The sequence below is a fragment of the Phyllobates terribilis genome, unplaced genomic scaffold (assembly GCF_046119375.1).
Source record: "Phyllobates terribilis strain yellow unplaced genomic scaffold, ASM4611937v1 Scaffold_11__3_contigs__length_659146591, whole genome shotgun sequence".
Taxonomy (NCBI): domain Eukaryota; kingdom Metazoa; phylum Chordata; class Amphibia; order Anura; family Dendrobatidae; genus Phyllobates; species Phyllobates terribilis.
Genome location: NW_027362771.1, coordinates 123881996 through 123898605, shown reverse-complemented (window position 1 = coordinate 123898605; position 16610 = coordinate 123881996). Strand labels below are relative to the sequence as shown.

The following is a 16610-nucleotide window of genomic DNA, read 5'->3' as shown; positions in this document are numbered from 1 at the left end:
GCTGAAGCCAATGTCTTCTGCAATAAAAGAAAAATAATAAACCAACCTCATCCTTACCTCTCCATGGTTCCCACGACAGCTTCAGCTCTGCTACATCGAGATGACAGGCTGGACCGCAGCAGAAAGCTGCCATCCAGCCTGTCATCCCGCGGACACTGAGAAGCGCAGGCATGCTTGCGCTCCTCAGTGTCTCTCTGTGACGGCATAAAGATGAGACGAGTTCATGTCCAATGAACTCGGCGCACCTCATGCACGTCACTGACAGCGTGGGAGAATTCTCCTGCACTCAGCACTTCAGCGTGAAAATTCTCCCACGCTGTCAGTGACGTGCATGAGGTCAGCTGAGTTCATTGGACATGAATGAGCTCACCTCATGCACGTCACTGACAGCGTGGGAAAATTCTCACGCTGAAGCGCTGAGTGCAGGAGAATTTTCCCACGCTGTCAGTGACGTGCATGAGGTGAGCTCATTCATGTCCAATGATCTCAGCTCACCTCATGCACGTCACTGACAGCGTGGGAAAATTCTCCTGCACTCAGCGCTACAGCGTGAGAATTTTCCCACGCTGTCAGTGACGTGCATGAGGTGAGCTCATTCATGTCCAATGAACTCAGCTGACCTCATGCACGTCACTGACAGCGTGGGAGAATTCTCACGCTGAAGTGCTGAGTGCAGGAGAATTCTCCCACGCTGTCAGTGACGTGCATGAGGTGCGCCGAGTTCATTGGACATGAACTCGTCTCATCTTTATGCCGTCACAGCCAGACACTGCAGAGCGCAAGCATGCCTGCGCTTCTCAGTGTCTGCGGGATGACAGGCTGGATGGCAGCGTTCTGCTGCGGTCCAGCCTGTTATCTCGATGTAGCAGAGCTGAAGCTGTCATGGGAACCATGGAAAGGTAAGGATGAGGTTGCTTTATTATTTTTCTTTTATTGCAGGAGATCGTTGGCTTCAGCTGGAATGGGCGTGATGGTAAGTATGGTTTAATTTAGAACAATAAAGGAATGTGTCTTTATTTCAATTAAAGGACTTTATTCTGGGTGTTTGTGTTTTCTTTTAACTTTGACTATGGGGTTAGTAATGGGGGTGTCTTATAGACGCCTCTCCATTACTAACCTGGGCTTGATGTCAGCTGGCATTATAAGCTGACATCAACCCCAACCCTATTACCCCCTGCCACCGCACCAGGGCAGCGTGGAAGAGCGAGGCTAAGTGCCAGAATTGGCGCATCCTATGGATGCGCCATTTCTGGGGCGGCTGACGGCTGGTGTTTCTAGCCTGGGAGGGGGCCAATATTCATGGCTCCCTTCCTGGGCTATTAATATCAGCCCCCAGCTGTCTGCCTAGCCTTTGCTAGCTATTAAATTATGGGGGACCCCACGTCATTTTTTTTGGGGGGGTCCTCCATTTTAATAGCTAGTAAAGGCTAGGTATTCAGCTGGGGGCTGATATTAGTAGCCTGGGAAGCTCCGTGGGTATTACCCCCTTCCCAGGCTTCAAACATCTGCCCCAGCTGTCTGCTTAACCTCCGCTAGAGACTAAAATTACGGGGAATCCCACGCCAATTTTTTTTAATAATAAATCCTTTATTTTAATACTAAATGACAAGTACAGTAACCAACACTGTCACTGTACTTATTATATATGTGACTGACATGTTTCTATCTATCTAATCTATGTGTGAAGCTCTATTCTGTCTGTTATAAATTGTCGGGTACCGCTGCTGAATTGCCGGCCGGCTTTTTTAAAGAGTCGGTGCATGAAAACACTATTATATTTTTTAATAAATCCTTTACACTAAATGACAAGTACAGTAAGCAACACTGTCACTGTACTTCGTATATATGTGGCTGACATGTTTCTATCTATCTAATCTATGTGTGATTCTCTATTCCTTCTATTCTAAATTGTCGGGTACAGATGCTGAATTGTCGGCCGGCTTTCTTAAAGAGACGGTGCATGAAAACACTATTATTTTTTTGATAAATCCTTTACACTAAATGACAAGTACAGTAAGCAACACTGTCACTGTGCTTCTTATATGTGTGACTGACATGTTTCTATCTATCTAATCTATGTGTGAAGCTCTATTCTTTCGGTTCTAAATTGTCGGGTACCGGTGTATGCCGCTGATGAATTGCCGGCTTTTCATGTTTCACTGAGCACTGTTCCCATCGATTTGGGCAATCACTGTAATGCCACAACCACCATGGCTGTGGCATTACAGTGAGTGGCAGACAATCCCTGCATGATTGGTGCTCTAAATAGCGCCAGACATGCAGGACACGCTTTTGGTGCACGAACAGTTATCGAACATAACCTCGAACAGCCGAATTTTTTGCAAATCGTTCGGGTTCGTCGAACAACTCGAACACCACCCAAAACAGCTCGAATTTGAGATTGGCGAACAGTTCTAGTCGAACACCGCTCATCTCTAGTCCCAACCCCATTTATAAGGCAAGAAATCACACTTATTAAACCTGACAGGGCACATCTGTGAAGTGAAAACCATTTCTGGTGACTACCTCTTGAAGCTCATCAAGAGAATGCCAAGAGAGTGCAAAGCAGTCATCAAAGCAAAAGGTGGCTCCTTTGAAGAACCTAGAATATAAGACATATTTTCAGTTGTTTCACACTTTTTTGTTAAGCTATGAATTAACACATGTGGAATTATATACTTTGATCCCTTCAGTGTGAATGTACAATTTTCATAGTCATGAAAATACAGAAAAATCTTTAAATGAGGTGTGTCCAAACTTTTGGTCTGTACTGTATGTCATTGGATAAAATTCTTGACGGGTGTAGTTTCCAAACCGTGGTCATTTGTGGGTGGTTTCCACTGTTTAGGCATATCAGGAGCTCCCCAAACTCGACATTGACTCCAGCCAATTTTGTGTTCAAAAAGTCAAATGGTGCTCCTTTCCTTCTGAGCCTAGCCGCGCACCCAAACAATATCTACAATGGTTTTCCAAAGACTACTTATACTGCAGTCAAATAACACTAGGAGTCTAAGAGTTTTACATGTTACAGTCAAAATGTAATTCTTTCCACTATTTTCTGCCAGTTCAATACACTTTGTTGCAATTTGCATAATTGTTAACATGGTCCCTTTAGAGATATGTATTGACTGTAGCAAAATGGAAATGGAGTAAAGTCATTTAATAATTTTCTTTGGTAAAATAGTCAGACATCATATTTGATTGCAATTTTGGATACAGATCACATTTATCTGTCTCAATTGGAAAACTTTTTCTCTTATTGGTAAAGTAATTAATAACTGCGAACAATTACTGAGGTTAATTTTCCAATTGAAGTGGCACAGTTGTTAACATGGTCTCCTCTGAATACACAAGCTGGTCCCTTTAGAGATGTATGTTGATTGAGAGTGAAGTCATTTAATAATAATTCTCTTTGTTAAAATATTCAGACGTAAACACATTTAATTTTTGGATGCAGAACACATTGCTCTGTCTTCATTGGCATATTTTTCTGATTTATAAAGCATAAAATCCCTTCGGAGTGCAAGCTTGTGGATCGATAGGAAAAAAAACCCTCAACACTCACTGTCGCTCATTCATATGAGATTTGGATAAGTATATATCAATCAAAAGTTAAAAGTTTATACATAATTTTGCCAATTCAGGGCCATCACTACTATCTAAATTCCGATTTGATTGCTAGACTATCAGATCGATGGACAGTAAACATTTGCTGCCAGAGAGTGACATTTTAGCATCCTTATTGTAGTCATAAGTCCAAGCCAGACTGTAGGTTTAATGAACAGCATCATAGATCTATGTGATAATGTAAGTTTAATTAGGGAGGATCTGGAGGGTAGAAAATAACATTTATAGAGAAAGTAATAAAACATTAGAACCGTGGTTCTTCGGCGGTCAGCCAAGACCCAACATAACTGGATTCCTGATAGAAGAGCCCAGTCTACCAAATGCTGAAGCTTTTCTATTTGGTTACAGAGATCCGACAGTCTCCTGCTCTCCTCAAATGGATTCCCTTACTGAGGCACTCAGAAGTAATTCAATGTCTGGGCACAACCAGGTGAGCGGCGTGAATGAAGAAGCAAACTAAGGATCTACAGACATGGTTGTAAAAATCATTGCTCAGCCTATGAGCACTCACATTGATCTAAAGAGCATGTAGTTCACACTGTCCAGACGACGCATTGCTTGGAGTCTACCTTGCTCAAATAGGCAATCACACTTCATAACCAATGTTTGTGTTCACATTTCCGTGGTATTAGGAGACTCAAGATCCCTCTATTGTATGATTGGGAACAACACTTAGCTGACAAAGTTATTGGGCATGCTTCATTATTTGCATTTTAAGTATTTTCTTTTGTCTTGTGGTATTCATTGACTTTTTTTGCTCCAAATTCTTCAAAATAGATGCACATGGTTTATGAATTTCACACAAAATAAAAAATTGTCTAACAGTTTTTGCAACTTTTTAAAGCAAGAAGTCACATAATCCGTTAAATGTCACAAATGTATGCAAAAAAGACATGTGAAGCCAGTCCAGTGGGGAGGCCTAGAATGCATTTGCTCAAAAATGTTGCGAGTTTTTAAAAAGACACAATTGATAAAATTACTTAAACATCTGGAAATGGCCTTACACCCTAAGTGGATACTTTGGGAGTTCTGTTTGAGTTCCCAAAGACAGAACTCATAGCAGTGTCATCTTTTCCTCTGCCAACAGTGAGATCTCTGTGCTCGGTTGGCTTCGGGGGGGGGGGGGGGGGGGGGTACTAGAACCCTTCAAAACAGACAGCCCTGTTAAGTTTCTGGTAAACCCAAAGAAAATATACATCACATGGCCAGATTCACACATCTGTAATTTGCAGTCACAGTATGGCCCATATGCACAAAGCACCTGTGAGCCTCTTGACTCATACTCAGAAGACCTACAGTCACTCCGTGCATCATGGACCATACGCAGACTGCAAATCTCAGATGACTGAACGTGACTTAAAGTGTGCAGAGCTTTGACACTGGCCAGTCAGGCGCTGTACCTCAACGTGGCCAAAACTGCACTGACTTGCAAATCAGTGTGGTTTTCTTTTAAACTCCTAGATTAAAAAGGTAAACTAATGGTATTCAACACTCATTTCAAAAAGTAACTAAGCGTTTGACCAGCTTATTGGAGCCTTTAGTTGGCTGCAGATAGGGTTCCAATTCCTACCAAAGACCCCAATCAATTGCTCAAAACAGCTGAAAGCCATAGCTCTGGATAGTTTATTTAAAACAACAAAAAAAAAAAAACACTAAGAAACTACTGCGTACTTGGGTGCTCCAGCAGGATCTGTGCACTAGTAAGTGGTCTGTAGACAATTATAGGACCAAAAAAAAAAAAAAAAATTCAAACATCTTTCAACAGTCATATACAAATGCTTTTTTCATGGTGTATGTCTGTTGAAGGATTAGTTTGAATTTATTTTTTTTAGAAAAATTTGACAAACATGGGTGGGTAAATGACTGTTGCCTACAATCTGGTATACTGAGTTTTGCAGTTTAAATTAGGAGCCTGAATAAAGAGTAGAAAAAGCAAAACCGTCACCTAAATCCAGGATAGGAGGACTGGATAGACACTTTAGATCATATGTCAAACTCTGGCCTGGCCCACCCCCACCCGGCATTGCACTTTCAAGTGTATTGGCATCCTCGATGAGGGCTGTCTATGGATTACAATAGAAGAATCATACTGTAATGAGGTCACCAATATTTGTTGGGGGGGAGGAGTACATTAGTCATGATGCCGTATGTACGGAAGTATCATACAGTGTTTGGGGGGTGGGTCACTTGTTTACGCCATACTTTATCTGTATTATTCAAGGCTCTTTACCCTTTATTATATATAGAATTAGTCCATATGCTTCTTACACAACATTTTATTCCAATATTATAATCTAATATCTATTAATTAAAGTGTACTTTGCTTGTGGGACAACCCCTTTAAGTTTGTTTCCATATGAAAAAGTTCATTGTTATATTTGATAAAGGAAAAACTTCCTCAATTGGAGACATATTTATTAAAAAATCAAAGGTTGGCCATTAACTTTGTCCAAGCTTTTAATTTTGGCCCTCTATGTATTTGAGTTCAACATCCCTGCTTCAGACTAGTGGACTAGGCACGCAGCTGGTCTGAGCTGTGCTCTCTTCCAGGCTGGCGACAGAGGCCGTTTTGACTTTGTAGCATGGGAGAAGTGCAGGGGGTCTGACGCTAGTGTCACCGCACACTCTTTGCCTAGCCAATTGGGAGCACTAAGCCTGCCGGGTGGACGGTAACTGAGGCATTGCGCTGTACACAGTAAAATTAAGAGTCCATCTGTTCTTGATAAACAGAAGATCTTTAGGGAGGGATAAGCTGCAGAGTTGCTTGTTTTTACAAGTAGGTTGTAATTTTACCCGTTTAAAATTACCTTTCACTAGTGTTGAGCAAGCATGTTCTGTCCGAGTATGCTCGGGCCGAGCATTTATAGCTGCTCGATGATAAGGTTGAATCGCTCCCGTGTGCATGATTTGCAACTGTTAGACATTCCTCACATGTAATAAAGCTGTCAATTTCTTACACATTCCTCACATGTAATAAAATTGTCAAACAGTTGCAAATCATGCACACGGGAGCGATTCAACCATATCACAGAGGAGCTGTAAATACTCGGAGCTCAGCCGAGCATACTCGGCAAAAGGGTTAATACTCGCTCATCACAACCTTTTTTTCAGGTTGACCTGGACACCGTGTAATAGTGGGTACAGAAGGGAAATACTTTGATATAATTTCACCACTCCGTTGCAGAGATGTTGGCAAAGTATTTGACAAATATTTAAAAAAAAATAACACACACACAATGTCCATCTGTGCATTACCAACACATTTCACTGGAGGCGTGTACTTCCTCTGATCATAAGCAGGATGCAACTTTGAGGAAATTACACACTTCTACTGTGGCTTAGACCAGGCTAGGTATGAGACATGACAGCCTACTCTCCTAACTGCAGTGATTAACAGCTTTCATCTCCAGCAGTCATTGTGGGTATGGAGGAGTCGTACGCCCGAGTTGTCAACACTACTCTTGCTTTGACAATGCTAATGCGCAATCGTTAGTCCTGCCAATAAAGTTCATTTGACTTTGAGAGCTAGGTGTTTATAATGAGACTCAACTACTGTAGTACTGCCCCCACACCGACTGCCAGAGATGAAAGCTGTATGTCACTAAAGTCTGCTGACTTAGCATGAGAAATGTATTGACAGAGCTCATTGTAAGCTATTGTGGGGTGTAGTGTTCTTCCCCCGGTGATTTTTCGATACTGACCAATCGTAAGCAAACAAGGAGGTACATGCCCCCAGTGAAATTTGTTGTTTTTAAGTCAAAATAGACATCAACTGTTTGGGTGCCAAAAACTGATCACTAATATCTCAATATCTCCACAGTAGAGGCAAAATTTAAAGAGAAAAAAAAAATAACTTTATTCTTCTCTGCAGTCCCTGTTGCAGTGTGTCCTCTTCAAAAATTTGGTGACAAATGCTTTTAAACAACTTCTTATACTGCCAAGTATTTCCACTTTTGAAAGCTATGGTGTGTCCTGTGTTTTATTAGAAAAAATATATACACATTTAGAAATATAAAATTCCCACTTAAGCACTTCTGGGCAAGTTGCATTTTTATTTTATTTTTTTCAGAATTTTAAAGGCCGTCTTTTATATCACTGGTTTCTTATAGATGCCAATGTAAATATGTACTCCATTAGTTTATTCATGTAGGCCATTGAAAGTCCATAACGCACCTATATGCAATAGTCATATTTGGCTTCAACCAATTCTTATAGGCTGCAGAAATACTAACAGATCAGCAGGAAGATTTCTGCATCTTCCATGCTGAAATTAATACCAAGTCTACATTGCTCAGGGGAGCATGAAGTACTGACTGATTAATGAGTCCAGTGCTGGCTCAATTGACTACAGTCCATAACTTTGCCCATGTACCATTGACCGCTCTCTATACTGGGCACAGGGCCATCTTTGTCAGGTGGGTGTAGTTAACCCATTCCTAACAAATAGAGAGGGTTCAGCAATACAATCTTAGAGACTCCAGCACTGCTGCTGATAAATCAGATTTTATGAAATCTACTGCAGCAAGTAAAGTACCCAGCACTGGTATTTGCTCAGGTCAGATGAGCAGCAAAATCCTAGGTCAGACTCCCCCCTCAAGTGTTTAGCATGCAAGGTTGGAGGGTGACCTGTATGAACTAAGAAAGGAACAAGAGACCAAGGCCAGAAGACACATTCTTCCATTCTTGTGGACCTTCTGTTTATTTCAAACAGACAACCACACTGGTAAAACCAACTGACAGGTGAGCTACCAAGCAGAGTGAACATACAACCAATAATTACATCTGGGAAATGGTAGATCCTACATGGTTGAGAGTTTTCCTTTATAAAAACCTTAAAGTCATGTAAGTTTACATTATTTAAGTCCATGTGTTTACTGGGTCAGGCCAAGTTTCTTCTTCAGAGACTCTGGCATCTCAGGGGGAGGAGGACGAGGAAGTCTGAAGTAGACCTTCACGGAGTCATAGATGAACCATTGTAGAGCGGTTAAGGTACCAATCATGATAATACGAGCCGTCAGCCCCTTCCAGACTCCTACAAATTGAAAGAAAAAGTGAAACAAGGGCAGGGAGAGTGGGGGGGGGGGGGGGTGGAGTTATTCAAGGTGGGAGATTTGCACCTTTTGGTCCAAGCCTCTTGAGGACTTCCACAGCAGTGCTTCCCTTTTCTTTGTTCAGCACAGAGACCACAGAATCAGCAGGATGGGATACAATAGCACAGAACACCCCAGCTAAAATTAAAAAGAAACCCTGTGAAGCACTGAAATGTAATGCATACAGTGAAAGGGTGAAGGAATAGACTCTTACCCTGTTAATAGCAAATAACTTACTGCCCAAAGACCATTAAAGTTGCCGAATTTTAACATTTAGGAGATAGTACTTTACTATGTTGAAGCAGACATGCAAAGTAGAGGCTTTTTAAAGGGGACAAGCCATGTTGCAAATGAGGCTCTGAAATGCCCAATCAGATGGCGTAGTGGCTTCATAAGTGGTCTATGGGCCTGCTGGAGATTTCAGAGCCCCAGTTCGGTGGTAGTACCAGCAGCCGAATCTCATATCCTGTGGATTGTCTAAACAAATAACTCATACAAATTACTGTCAAATAGTATTAGGAATTAGACAGCAAATGGTACTGCAAGAAAACTCTGCAACACAGCCCAAAGTTCCCCATTCTATTACTGTAAAGAACTGCGATACAAACTTACCAATGTAACCAGCAACAAAAGTGACAACCAACTGTTCGCCCTTTGAACATTCACTGCGTGGCTTGGGTACAACATATTTATACAGGGCTTCAACTGTACGCTCAAAGCAAGCAAACTTCATCATGGTGTACGGAATCTGCCTCATCCATAGGGGAGCAACACCTTTGTAGAACCTGCGCAGGTTAATATTTAGGTTATGAATAATTAAGAAGCAAGTCTGTGAAACACTGCATTATAAAAGGACTTTGTCATCCCAAACGGATAGTATAAACTAAGCACACAGCCCATATGAAAAAATGAATTGTCCACACAATAGCCATGTTCTAAAGGGGATAAACGGCACAGTCATACTGTAGCTGCTGCCATTAGAACAAAAATGGCTAATGTGAAGGTATATTACTCTTACATGCCAATGACTCAAGCACCTTTGACTGTACAACCAAAAAAGTTGCTGGTTGTCACTGAACTGGAACCACTGGAAGTGAACCAGCTGAACTCAGAACAAGTTAAAACAACCCCAAAGGTGGATCTAAGGGAGCATGTGCCTGGAGTGTAGTAAAGCACAACCTTGTCAAACCGAAAATCAGGAGGAAATGAACCAGCACTTACGCCCAAATGCCTTCTTCAGCATACATCTTGGGGACTGCTTGCCGCAGAGTGTTTGCATATCCTGGCTGTGTTTGGATACGTACTTTTGCAGCTTCCATTGGAGCCAAAGCAATATCTGCAAAGAACTCAGCGCTGGCAGATGCAGCCAGGTACAGGGATGTGCGCCACAAGTAGGTATTTTCCTGGAAAAAAACAAGATAACAGTATAAGAAAAACACATTCTGCAACTACTACATATAATCATTTGCCTTTAAACAAATCGATTTCATTGGGCATTTAAACTAAATACTAAATTAAATCTTTATGCCAGGGGTCCAATAAATAGAGCAAAGTCTTACCTCACCGAGCATGTTTGCATACAAGATTTTGAAAACTTCATAGAAACCAAACTTGCATAATCCTTGCATTGAATAGCCAATGAATGTAGGTGCCCATCCTTTAGCAAGGCCACGGACACCATCTTCTTTGAGAGTTACTGAAAATCCATTGAAAATGCTCTTGTACTTTTGAGGATCCACCTGCAATTTAAAAAAAAAAAAAAAAAACAAGATTAGAAAACAAAAACTATTTACAAAGAGCTTCTAATTAAGGGTTATATGATCAGAACTAATGAGGGTGGAGGACAAGTGTGGAAACACATGGCAAAAGTCTTACGGTCCATAGGATGACAAAAACCTTCAGGCATGATGGTGCTAAAGTATGAGACAATTGACATCACAATCAGAAGTTGCTTAGAAACAGACAAGAGAAAAAGCATTTCAATGAACAGTTGTCAGCAGAAGTCAAGATTGTGAAGCAAGAAAAAAGGCACAGGCAAGAAACGAGCACACCCAAAATTATGAAAAATATATACAAATTTTATTAAATAAATCAGCAAAGATTTACATGTTTTAAATATTTTTAAAACATGTGTGGTTGTATTGTCCTTGCTGATTTATTGTTTAATAAAATTTGTATATATTTTTCAGAATTTTGGGTGTGCTCGTTTCTCCTTGCTTCACACTACATGTTTCTCACAGGCCACTTGTAGCACCCCCTTATATACTTTTACTTTGAGCTGTACCTCCTGCACCCTTAGCTTCTTTTTCAGAAGTCAAATAGCTGACAAGCAAAAGGCAGAGCAAAGGTCAGATGACAACCGGCAAGATTTCTGTACAATACCACAGTTAACTAGTCACAAGTGCTCTGTTCAAGTGGAATAAACCGTAAACCAATCCAGACTTTCCATCGGGCATTAATAACATGTCAGACTTTTGACAAGTGTTTCATGTGCCGAAGACTGGATAAAAGGGTATATCTGGGAATTTAAAAAAAAAAAAAAAAAAAAAAAAAAAATGTACCTAAGCGCTAACAGGCAATTAGTTGCTAACAGATGTAACTGCCTGCCTGCCTGTTGTACCCAGCGCCGCTTATTGACCGCTCGCCTGATGGATATTTAGTTACTCCCTGTTGACAGGGTGGGACTGCTGGCGTCATGCAGATTGACAGCATCCCCGCCCCCCCCCCCAATTAGGCAGCGGGGTGCAGGCTATCATCACCATGACACCAGTAGTCCCACCCTGTCAACAGGAAAAGAAACTGCCCATTTGTTGACTTGATGTCTGCGGAAGTCTGACCGTTCTGTGATGGCAGAGAACGATACAGGGCACAACAGGCAGGTAGCAAATACCAGCCTGTTAGTGAATATTATAAATATATTAATATATAAATTATATAATTTATTTTTTTTTCTTTTGGACAGGTGTGTGTATGATTGACCACAGCTCTAGTGACAGGGCTCTTCAGACCATGGTTTTCAGAACTGGAAAGGGTCCCAGTGATCACACCCCATCAATAAAGAAGTTTAGGAAAAGGGATAAAACTTACAAACTTTAAAAAGGGACTGGCAGTAAAAATTGTTACTAAACATTTACTTCATATTCAGTTAGACTTACAGGAGAGGCAGCAAATAGACAGGTGTAGTCCAGTCCACTAAATATCTATTTGGGCATATATACATACTGGAGGGCACTGATTGGGTCACCCCTTTATGGGAAAGTGCTGCGAAGCCACATTGGCAGATGAGGACATTTAATTCTTGACATCTGATAACTATGACAATACATATGCAACTTGTATTAAAATCAAAATAAAAAACACCAGACACATTAGAATGTTAATTTGATTGTGTTATACCAACCTGAATTCGACATTTCACCAGATCCAGAGGTACAACTGCAGTGTGTGTTATACCACAACTGAGGATGCCACCAAAGCCACACATTGCATAGAACTGTGTGGAGCCATATTCACAACTGTATTCTCCTGCATGAACAAACCAGAACACACCATGCTTTTATAACAAACATGCGATGCTCACTGTTTAGTGACACAACAGATTCATTTAGGAAACACTGGTTAGTTTACACTTCAGCTTCACTCCAGGATACATGCAGACAAACCTGTATTCTGCATTTAACCAGATCTAACGGGACCACTGCAGTATGCGTTGTACCACAGCTTATGATTCCACCAAAGCCGCATAGTGCAAAGAACTTCCCAGATCCATAAGCACAGCTATATTCCTCTGTTTAATCAAAATCAATACAGTAAGTGTAAATATAAATAATTCTCATTACACCAAGACACTAGTGCTGGAATTTACCAGGATTCACACACCCCTACTACACGGTCTGTGCCTAGACAGTAATTTCTGACCTGATCGCAGGTCTCCTGACCTGAACTGCTTTGTAAGTACATATGAGATAGCTCAGGTCAGAAGACTTCATGGATATTGCAGTGTGTGCACAAACCTTTCATTATGGACATGTACATCCAGCATTACTAACCACCAATAAAGGGGTATTTGCACTCAAAAGCTCCTATTTATCAAAGTGGGTTTTTTTTGCCAGAAAAATGGACTAAAACACTTTGCATTGCACAAATTTTTTTTGCTACAGATACACAAAAAAAAATTTACTTTTTGTAGTTTTTATACCAGCTCTGCCCAAAATGGACCTAGCTGGGGTGTGACAACGTCCAACTGTGTCATTCATCACTAGACGTGGTATACCCTACACCAGATATTATTACAGTCTCTGACTGGAGTAAGACGCCTCGTGAGACTGCTGGCAAGATGCGCACGATTCATGAAAGAGGTGGTCCGAAATACAAATTGTCATCCTAAATGCCCATACATTTGATGCCATAAATCTACACTATTTTCTGATAATTAAAAATTCTCTATTCTTCCCTAACTACAATATCTAACAGATTTTTTTTTTTTTTTACTACTTCCTTTTTGATGATTCGTTTGAGAATCCCAGTGCATGCTGGGACACAGGAGGCGGTTATTGCTGCAGCCTCTGCCCCTTCCCTGTAGCGAAGAGTCAGTGACCTTCGTTTCAGGGGCAGAGCTAGTCCCTGTGCGATGTGCACAATGACAGTGCGCTCTCTCGACAGATCAGATTAGTAGTAAGAAGCTGACAACAGAGCACACTGTTGCAAGACGAATACCCGGCGTGCAGAGACTGGAGCCACACGGATGGTGTTCGTCTCTGCATGCTGGGTATCCTTACAACACACACTGACAGTGAGCTCTGTCGCCGGCTCGTTACTACTAATCTGAGCCAGCAAAAAAGCTCGCATCACACAGCGAGAGTAGGGACTAGCCCAATCCCTGAAACAAAAGTGACCAACGAAGCTTCGCTTCTGGGAAGGGGCGGGGGCTGCAGTGACCACAGCCTCTGTCCCCTGATTACACTTTGAGTATCTCAACATACATTGGGATTCTCAAATGAAGAGTCTTCAAAAAAGAGCAGTTAGTGTAGCTAGGAAAGGAGAGGGGATTTTTAATTAAAGTATATAAGAAAATAGTTTAGACTGTGGCTTCAAATAGGTATTTAGGATGAACGTTAATCCGTATTTCAGACCACCCCTTCAAGTGGTGAAAGTCTCCCAATGAATCAGACTGGTCTGACTTCGCCAAACTGCCTTCATAGAAACAACTATTATTCAGAAGTTTCTAGCTACTATTTTTTGTCCTCATGCTAAAAAACAAAACGACCCTCTAGTTTTTACTAAAAAGACAAAAAAAAGTTAACCCCTAAAACACACAGCCAATTTTAATATCCTACAGCAATTCTAAACCACTAGGTTAATGTCTTCCACCTTATTTACTGGGGTATGATACCCAGGACAGTTCAAGGTGTTATTTAATTTTTGAATGTTGTCACTTTATTCCGGCGAATAGACCAGATGCAGTTGCAACAACCCTCTTATAGACAGTATGGAGAATATAACCTTCAATATAACCAAAGAAATTCTAGATAACACATCTGCATGAGGCAAATCACTATTGCTTCTGAAGAGTTAATGCAAGGCCTGCATATTGAAAGAGACATGACCTTGAAAAAAGTGACCTATACAAGTTCATATCCTGATAAGACAAGCTGGATCTGCCAAACCCTATATAGCAAGATAATGGGAAGGCAATTTAACAGCTTATGTGTGGTCACTATAACCCCGGTGTCACGGCTATGTACACATACCTTCCTGTACAGCTGCAGCAGCAGCCAGCCGGCGAACTGGTTGGACCTGGGAGGAGCTGTTCTTCCGTAACGTCACATTCTCCGGTCCCAACTGGAAGTGCGGAGCATTAAATGGGTTCACCCGGGCAAGCTGGGCAACAGTGGAGTACATGGTGGCAGCTGTGGATTTAAAGGAGGACTGTCATCATACAAGCTTGGTAGCCACACTCTGGTGAGAAGTTTGTGCAGAAGTTAAGAATTGGTTCCTAGAGCTGCAGAGTATATTTGGTAGATCTTCAGAGAATACACTGGCACACTATTAGACTTTAGTATCTGAATGTGATAACTCAGTAGACATATGAACCCTAGGCTGTTCCTGCACACTGATGGAGAGCCATAGCAGGCACACAAGAAAAGTGCTGTAACTGGTTGTCTGTAGAAACCAATCAGGTTTCCCCTTTTATTTTTTAGAAAGGCCTCTAGGAAACAAAAGATATAATATGATTGGTCACTGTGGGCAAGGCCTCTGTACTAGTGGTGGGCAGCCCGGGTCTTTTTGGATCATTTGGCTCTGCTCACCAGAAAGAGCTGGCGCTATTCTATCCCAAGCAGATCTGTATTAATTAGGTTTTAACTGCAGGTAAAGACATGTATGTTAAAGTCTGTCAGCACAGAATGACTGTTCAAACCAAGCACAGATACGCAGTGCATCCTTGGCGTGGTCAAACATATAGGTACACCTTCCCACCTACTTGTTCTCCATCTATCTCCACCTTTCTATAAAGCCAGAGCTGTCAAGGATGACGGTGGGGTGGTAATAAGGCGCAAGAAAAATTTTATAAGATGGTGCACCTAGAAGTCTAGCCAAGCCAAGGGTGCACCAACCGCATGTACTTGGTTTGAACAGTCATACTGTGCAGATATAGTGAGATATATCTATATTCTACAGGTCAATGTGATTACCTACAGCCCAACAATTAAAGTATTTTTCAGACTAGGTGGGCACAGCTAAGGTCACACCAGCAGCCAAAGACATTTTACACCCAGTGGGGGCCAATCAGAACCTACAAGTGGCTCTTACTGGGGTTCGAGCTCCCCCATCATTTACAGAAGGGGCCGGGCAGCTAGTCATGCCGGATTGGTCACCAACGACCCACAATTACCCCCCTATGAGTTTTCATAAGGTCTTTGACCAATAAAAGTTTCCATGCAGCCATCAGAGCAGCAATCACTCCACCTAACAGTCTTACACCACATGGAGAACAGACTGCATCAGCTTATTCTTCCCTGCAGGCACAATTGGCAGTTATAGCAATGGCTGAGAATGAGGCAGCCTGGGATGACGTCCTGATCAGCACCATCGCTTCCCCCAGATTAGCGCTAAAGATAGAACTTACATAAATCATCACTGTAGACCCCACTAGTGGTAGAGACCCCTGTGTGGCACCCAAGGGCATCACTGGTTCAGTGGAAGTGAAAACTGGGCCCTGTGGTCTATTTATAGGTCTCTGCTGCAGTGGAGCACAGGAGCAGGCATTCTCTGAGGACAGCCGGCCATGGCTGGGGGTCCTGATTCAGAACAGAGTGTGTGGCCCACTGAGCCGATAGTGCAGGATGTGAGCTGATGCGGCCGTAGGACGCGGTGTGACCCCGCAGATATACGGCTCACTAGGGTCTACGTTACTGGGCCGCCTGTAAATGCGCTCTCTGCACACCGCCAAACCGGCCACACTGGTGTCACCCACGCTACCCGGCAGAGGGCCCGAAGCCCCTCACACTGCGGCCTGCCCGCACTCACCTAGAAGATGGCGCTCACTCTGCCGTCACCGGCTAACAGAGAGCGAACGTCCTCCAGACCTAATGAATTTGTCCTTCCGTGACGTCAGCGCCCCGCCCCCGCACTCCTTCCACCAAGCTAATTGGCTTTAGCTACGGACGTCATTGAAACTCCTATACTCTTAGTGGCTGCTGCTCTAAGGAAGGGCGGTGTCAGTCACGTGACCGCAGTAAAGTGAGCTCTTTGCGTTAGAAGCGTGCGTCTCAGCTGACTGCTGTCCTGCTTGACTCTGGGCTTAGTATATTCCTATGAATCGTCTCCAATGTCACAGGGAGAGGTCATCTCCACCGTGACCTTTATGAATAGTGTATGCTGGTGATATTCTAC

At 42.3% G+C, this 16610-nt stretch overlaps 1 protein-coding gene and 1 non-coding gene across 3 annotated transcripts; both read right to left on the bottom strand.

Annotated features, from left to right (window-relative positions):
* Nucleotides 1-8295: 8295 nt before the first annotated feature.
* SLC25A3 (solute carrier family 25 member 3) lies at nucleotides 8296-16392 on the bottom strand. Of its 2 annotated transcripts, none has more exons than XM_073651585.1 (8): nucleotides 16245-16392; nucleotides 14468-14626; nucleotides 12380-12504; nucleotides 10277-10456; nucleotides 9939-10120; nucleotides 9330-9502; nucleotides 8745-8855; nucleotides 8296-8659 (listed from the first exon to the last, which is right to left on the bottom strand). In XM_073651585.1, exons 2-8 carry the CDS (start codon nucleotides 14616-14618, stop codon nucleotides 8499-8501), a joined length of 1083 nt encoding a protein of 360 aa, XP_073507686.1. In that variant the 5' UTR covers nucleotides 14619-14626; nucleotides 16245-16392; the 3' UTR covers nucleotides 8296-8498. The 2 variants fall into 2 exon arrangements, with proteins under 2 accessions (XP_073507686.1, XP_073507685.1); XM_073651584.1 differs by lacking the exon at nucleotides 12380-12504 and adding an exon at nucleotides 12118-12242.
* Nucleotides 9630-9873, bottom strand: LOC141168044 (small nucleolar RNA SNORA53). The gene has a single exon (XR_012251799.1). It is a non-coding gene; the product is annotated as a small nucleolar RNA SNORA53 (small nucleolar RNA).
* Nucleotides 16393-16610: the final 218 nt, after the last annotated feature.

Excerpts from the sequence above, each read along its gene's own strand:
- SLC25A3 (XM_073651585.1), bottom strand. The coding sequence starts at position 14,618 with ATGTACTCCACTGTTGCCCAGCTTGCCCGGGTGAACCCATTTAATGCT. Across the intron at positions 12,505-14,467 it reads TGCTGCAGCTGTACAGGAAG|AGGAATATAGCTGTGCTTAT; the intron begins GTATGTGTACAT and ends TTGATTAAACAG. Across the intron at positions 8,856-9,329 it reads TTTTGTTGCTGGTTACATTG|CTGGGGTGTTCTGTGCTATT; the intron begins GTAAGTTTGTAT and ends TTTTAATTTTAG.